General features: G+C 35.8%; 1 protein-coding gene across 1 annotated transcript; it reads left to right on the top strand.

Moving 5' to 3' along the window:
- Positions 1–1015: 1015 nt before the first annotated feature.
- LOC103700891 (leucoanthocyanidin reductase-like) lies at positions 1016–6777 on the top strand. The gene is made up of 5 exons (XM_008782795.4): positions 1016–1318; positions 1410–1550; positions 1814–2051; positions 4331–4534; positions 6020–6777. The coding sequence occupies exons 1-5, from the start codon at positions 1118–1120 to the stop codon at positions 6262–6264; spliced, it is 1029 nt and encodes a 342-aa protein (XP_008781017.1). The 5' UTR covers positions 1016–1117; the 3' UTR covers positions 6265–6777.
- Positions 6778–7373: the final 596 nt, after the last annotated feature.

Here is a 7373-nt window from a genome sequence, read left to right as displayed (position 1 = left end):
CTTTCCTTTTCTGTGAAGAGTGCTTGGTCCTCATTCACTAGTTTTCACTGCCGTATGTGGTGGTCTTTTTATTGACTCGTTTGGTTGGTAAAAAATAATTTTTTTTTCTAAAAATATAATTCTTGAGAAGTAGACTTTTCAAAAAAAAATATCTAAAAAAATATTTTTGATATTTTTGGTTAATAATAAAAAAATGACAGATTTACAGAGTGCTTATATTTGGTTGACTATCCACTTTTCTGAGAAAGTTATATGTAATTCTTATTATACTCTTAATAAAAATTAGGTTTTTAATGCCTCTTTAATGCTGAAGGGCTTTTTTAGAAAAAATAAAAATGGAGTGATTTCTGACTCATGAAAAAGTAACTTTCCCATATTTCTTATAGAAAATTTTTTTCATAAAATGTAGGAATCATATTTCCATAGGAATCCAACTTTTTTGTCTCTCTCATTTGAAAACTCTAGCCAAACAAAAGGCATCTCATTACTTTTTCGTTGACTACACTTTTTCTTCTTTTTTTTCTGCGAACCAAATGATCCCTATATCTCTACCGGTCTCACTGTAGCTTTGCATATAAAACCCCCTCATATGACTATAACAATGTAAGAAAATCTTCTCACACTTTTGCTAAAATAATACTGTAAATCAAGAAATAGCTTGCATGCAAGAGTTGAAGTTTCGAATTATTTGGATTCTAAGCAGTATAACTCTCAAAATATTTTGACAGCATTTATTTTTGGGAAAAAAATTGGGTGCACCAACCTGGCCGAGCATCATGTCAGGCAGGTCATCTTATTTTTTCAGGTCAATCATTGAAATGAGCGCATAATGAATAAAATCCAAAGAAATGAGAGAATCTAATTCGCATAGCACATAACTACGTGGTGCATGATATAATTTTTCCACAAAATCTAGAAGCAGCCAGGACTTACAACTCTCATTTCCCAATAAATAAATAAATAAACATTAAAAATTAGATCCCATCGCATCCAGCGGTGGTCCAAAAGCTCCTCCACCCTTCTGGATACCCAAGAGGTGACGCACCTCGTTTCATTGGACAAACCATTTTGGTCCTTCCCTTGAAGACAAACATATCACCTCCGCCTCCCTCCAAAGATGACCGCCACCGCTGAGCTCGGCTGCAGCAGGGGCCCGGCCCTTGTCATCGGCGCCACCGGCTATATCGGCCGCTTCGTGGCGGAGGCATGCCTTGAGAGCGGGTGCGCCACCTACATCCTCGTCCGCCCCGGCTCGGCGTGCCCTGCACGGGCTGCCACCGTCGATGCTCTCCGAGCGAAAGGTGCCATCGTCCTCGAGGTGAAACCCTGCATGCTGTTTTCTTCCAGTTATAACCATGTTACATAGGATATCAGAGACCACACTTGAGCTGATGATACGAAGCTTTCAGGGATCCGCAAATGATAACGACTTCATGGAGAGGAAGCTGAGAGAGGAAGCCATCGAGGTGGTTATTTCAGCGATGGGCGGTCCTCAAATTCTCGACCAGCTCAACCTGCTCGAGGCCATTAAAGCCGTCGGCTCCATCAAGGTAGCATGACCGCATGTCTCCTTGTCTCAGCTACTTATATGTGCCTTCAAATATAACTTCTTTTAAACCAATCCTTATTTGTACCAAAATTAATAACCTGCTATATTTTTATAGTCTTAGAGCTGATGATTCTCCTGTAGTTCTATATTTTTTTTTTCTTTTCACAATTTCCATCTGTATAACATGCGATCTTGTAGCATTCTATTCAAGACGAATTTAGCCTACCTTAATATGTTATAAAAAGCGTGTTTCTTTCCTTCCAGAGGTTTTTGCCTTCAGAGTTTGGTCACGACATCGAGAAGGCTAACCCCGTGGAGCCTGGCCTGAGTTTCTACAGGGAGAAGAGGAAAGTCCGTCGTGCCATTGAGGCTGCAGGGATCCCTTACACCTACATCTGCTGCAACTCCATTGCCGGCTGGCCTTACCACAACAACACCCACCCGTCGGAGATTACTCCACCACTGGACCGGTTCCAGATCTACGGTGACGGCAACGTTAAAGGTATAACTTCTCCTGGGTACTATATCTTTTGCTACGAGGACAAAGAAAAAAAAAAAAATCTTGCGACGTGTTGCTTATCGGTTGCTGCTGTCTCTTTTCTAGTTTTCTAATCATTGCTCATGGTTGGATTTGCAAGTTCATGTATTTAATACTAATGTTATCTGTAAGAATATTCGCGTATCAAAAGCTTCATCTAATTAAAAAAAACAAAGTGATCGTAGGTCTCACGCGTCATTTCATGCATTATTTAGAGGAGAGGACTAGTCCCATCCAAATATTCCGTGCAAGCAAAAAATAATTATTTTACTCTAATAAGAAAAGGGATTCCAGATTTGGTATAATGGAAAACTGATCTTGTATTTTTCACAATTAATTTCTATATTGGAAAACTACCAAATTTGTAATCATAGAAGTATAAAATATACAAGTCTACAAAATTAAAAAAAAATAAATAAGAGATGATCTTGCATGGTTGGAAGTTCGTTGAATAAGACCTTGCATCGTGGAAGTGTGCTGAAGAAAAAAGAATCTTGTGCCTAGGTTTGGTAGGTATCTATCATACTCAAACTCTCATGCTTATAGAGGATGATTTTTTTTTTTTTTTGAGCCAATCTTGGGGTTTAGAAAAAAATCAAAAAATTTTAAAAGATGACTATATATGAGTTGTCACTCTGATAAGAAAAAATCTCAAAAGAAAAATTCTATTATATGCTGCAATTCAGATCACACTACATGTAATTATCTTTTTCTACATATTTATTATATTATTAAAATGTAATTCATTTTTTGGTATTTATTATACTATTAGTGAAAGGCCAAGCTAACTTTTAAAAACATTGTTATTTTATACTATGATTATAATGTCTATCAGAAGGAAATTAGGAGTAACGATACAGTGGATTGAGTGGAGTTTCCGCTATACAAAACTAATTTTTTTAAAAAAATATGTGAAGGTAATTATAAAAAAATAAATATTAGAGAAAATATAAAAATAAATATAGCAAAAGTAATTATTCGTACTTGTGACGGTTCTTTCTCGCCCACCTCCACTTGGAGCCAAGCAACTGAGAGGGACATGGCTCGGAAAGCCATCACAGCTCACGACGTAGTACTTCCGTCTTCGGCCGAATTTTAAAAAAAAGAATTACATAAATATCTTTTAAATATCAAATTATGTATGAATATTTTTTAAAATTAATATTTATATATATATTCTCATAAAATACTGATTTTTTATTCTATTTTTTATCTTTATTTTTGCATATATATCCACGTCACCTAATATTGTTAAAAATTTGATAGTTTCAAATTAAAATTACTAAAATATTTTTAATAGGTACACATGCAAAAAAAATATATTTATAAGACGATCACGATAGAAAACAAAAAAAAATAATTTCAAAATTTTATTTTTTAATAAAAATAAATATAGTTTTTATTAATGGTACTAGAAGAATCATTATATTAGAAATATTTGTGCAAAAACTGTATTTTATGATGGTACAGAAATAAATAAAATTTTAAAAAAGTATTCATACAAATTTAAATTTTTAGAAGAATATTTATAAAAAAATTGAAAAATATATTTACAAATATATTTATAATAAAGTGATATAATAATTCTAAATTTATCAAAAAAATAAAAAATATATATATTATATACCAGAAAAATTTTATGGCCCCGCACCCAACGCCCATCGCCTTCACGAAAGCTAGGCGAGCGGCCATAAAATAATATCATGAGCTCAGCCATTAAGACCAGCCCATGGCTATGAGAGTTCTAATGGCGTTATTAATTTCAACATGCAAACGCTAGCAAATCAGGGGCGTGATGATGCCCAAATCTTGTATCAGGTCTGCCCGCGTTAAAATTAGGCTGTCAAGTGTACGAAAAACAGTCCATACTTTTTATAAAAAAATACTTTTATTTACAAGTGCTTGACTTTATGAGCTTGCATAATTTATTTATCTATTTATTTATTTTGATTGGTTCCACTAGGAAGATTACATCTGGCTTGCACTACTGCAAGGCCACTAAGATAGGGTCTTCTAGCTGTTGGCTTCGGTGGCAATCTCGCATACCTTTCATTCTTCTTCTCAAGGAAAGTAAAAAATATTATTTTGTGGAGAAAATTATTAAAAATTTTCTTACAAATCCATAATATGGACTTACGTAGCCATAATATGAGTTATCATTATAGTTTTAGCTGTGATCGACTTGATATAAGTACAAAAATAAAGCCATTCACCAAACTCCTTTCGTTTTGTTTGTCCTGCAGCTTTCTTTGTTGCTGGGTGTGATATTGGGAAATTCACAATCAAAGCAGCATATGACTCTCGTACTCTCAACAAAACCGTTCATTTCCGCCCAGCTTGCAATCTCCTTAGCTTGAATGAAATGGCTTCGATGTGGGAGAGTAAGATCGGACGGACCCTGCCGAGAGTTTCCTTGACTGAGAAGGACTTGCTTGCCGTGGCAAAAGGTTGGAAACATCTTGGTCTTTTCCATATACTAGATATCCAAAAATTCATAATATTTTTAGGCTTTTGCAGCATGAAGTTAATTTGTTGTAAACTGGTGTCGGTGGACCAAGCACGCCCAATTAGTAATTTATGATTCAACCTGCAACCAACCAGCTTTAAGTAGGTTCATGATTAGCAGAAATAGATTCGAATCACAAATGGATCAACCTGCCTAGATTCTTTAATCTGTCTAGCCGAGTTTTGTTTAATAATTAGATCAAGTCAATAACCCGACATGTTTAAGCGGTTTTAACTCATTTAAAACTTATTTAACTAGTTTTTGTCCAATTTAACATGACCCATTTAACTAGTTTAACCTGTTTAAACTCATGTGACCTATTAAAAATCCACTTAACCACCTATTTAACCCATTTAATCTGAATGGATCTATTTAACAGATGGGCTACATGGCCTAGTTAGGTTACTTATTTAATAAATGGGATGAATTTAGATTTGAATTTTTGACATGTTTAATAAATAGATTGATTCTAGATTGATAATTTTCTTTTATATAACCTACATCTAACCCAACTCATATCAAACTTGACCTAACCCAATTACCACCCCCTAGTTAGCTCGAATAGATCTCTTCGGAAAGATCTAGACTTGGACTACAAAATTAGAACCATACACATTCTGAATTTTCGTTAATGCTGGCTTCCTCAAATAACTATTCCCCTCCAAAAACCACTATTATCAATTACAATATAAATAGAGGCTGCTTCTAATCCCTGTTATTAACTAGGTTTATTTAGAAATGCAATAGTAACATACTCTTATTAATGACAATCACCGACCATTATAATATGAAATAATGGATAGTAACAAATAAATAATAGTGTTATTTAATTATGGCATTTTTCAATGAATAAAATCTTTTCTAACTGGCAGAGTGATTTGGATGTTTTTTAAAAAATATTTTTAAAAAAATTAAAAAGATATTTTCAGTGCAGACAGGCAAGCAAAAATGACAAATACTGACCATTATTCTCCTTATCTGCAATAACAAGAAAGCTAACTAAAACTCCTTATTTAAAATCTTATTATAGAACATAACAGAGGCCTTCATAACAATTATAAAGCCGAGTCTTGGGCACTGAGTCAGGCCACCATCATTCCAAACCCAGCCAGGTCTGTTCTTGGAGAACCAGCTGTTTCCGTTGGTCAAGTTTGGGCATCGATCAGTACAGGCCAAGTCCAGGTCTGGTGGTTTTGTCTTGGCCATTTAGCTAAGCTAGAATCATGTTGCAGACTGTGAGACAACAGAGACAACATCGAGTGAAAGCACTGAAATGGATACTGAATTGTGGAGGCTAACAATTTTCTCAGCAACATGTCTCATATGATAACATCTATAGAATCTCAAGACTAACCAAATCACATTTTGTTTGCATGTTTGACAATGGTGATTCCTTTCTCCTTTTCTTTGTTGGGTTGGTCGACAGAGAATTGCATTCCAGCAAGCATAGTTGCTGCTTTGACACATGACATATTCATCAATGGCTGCCAAATCAATTTCTCAATTGATGGATGCAAGGATGTTGAGATTACCTGCCTCTACCCTGACATCTCATTTCGAACCATCGACGAATGCTTCAATGACTATGCAGCAGAGCTCAAGCAAGGCAATAAGATCACCTCCCCAACTTCTATGGTGTATATGGCGTCCTTTCCACCAACACATGCTTGAAAGCATCTCAGATGATGATCTCTCTTTTCTCTACCTATTATAAGAGCATCAGAGTTCCTTTCTTTTGATAGAATTTTTGCTTGATACTCTTCCATTGTGTTGATTTCGACATGACCGGCGGACCTATTTTGCTGGTGTATCCATGAAGTTTGTAGCATGTCAACGAGTCAATCTATATTGTGTAAGGTTGTTAGGTTCTAAGTTCATGCAGCTGTATTGAATATGCTGGAGTTCATGTTTTTTGTGGTGGTGGACCGCCTGTTATGTGGGGCCATGATCATCGCAGAAGGATGGTCTAGCCACTTTCTTTGTGGCTGGATTGATTTTGTGTTATTTTATTTTGTTTTATTTTATGTTGATTAGGCTTGTTTTCATATTGTTATTTTAGGGCCTTTATGAGAATGTTTTCTTTGTAAGGGTCCTTTTGTTATTTCTTGACCCTATATATATGGGTCCATATACTTGTTTAGTATTATTAAATGATTGAATGAAAATAGCATCATTTTCTCTAAACCCTAGTGTGAAGCCACGGCTAGAGCCAGGTGAGAAGCCTTGTTCTTCTTCTTCCCCCTCCTCTTCTCTTCTTCTTCCTCCTTCCCTCTCCTCCCTGCAGTTGTCCTGCATCAATAGATGTGGCAATTTACTTCATTTCATCGGCACTCAACCAGTCCTGATCTGCAATAGATCCGAGGTGGATACAGATAATGGTAAAACTGATCTCGAATCCAATATATATACATATATATAATTTTTCACAAATCTCTTCTCCAAGATAAAAAAATTGTAGCTTTATCCGGTTTGAACCATCCAACCTGCTCCGTGTAACTCTATTTGCCCTACTCCGCTCATTCCCGACCCATTGCCATCCCCACATGCGGGGTATTTCCCTAGATGCAGCTATCTTAGGATCTAGTTTTGGAACCTGCATCTTCGTGAACAAACCTTTTTCTTTTTATCGTACGCTAGGTCGGGGCCAACTGTTGGAAAAATCTAATTTACATGTTATTAATTGGAGATATCAAGAACATCCTAGCTATAGATCGATGTTGTCTACCAGCTCGATCATCCTCCATCGTGCTCTTGAGGTCCGCTCCTTCCACCTCCACCAT

Source organism: Phoenix dactylifera, chromosome 9 (assembly GCF_009389715.1).
Source record: "Phoenix dactylifera cultivar Barhee BC4 chromosome 9, palm_55x_up_171113_PBpolish2nd_filt_p, whole genome shotgun sequence".
NCBI classification, from domain to species: Eukaryota; Viridiplantae; Streptophyta; class Magnoliopsida; order Arecales; family Arecaceae; genus Phoenix; species Phoenix dactylifera.
Note: the sequence above shows the minus strand (reverse complement) of the source record. Positions and strands in the feature narration are given on the sequence as shown.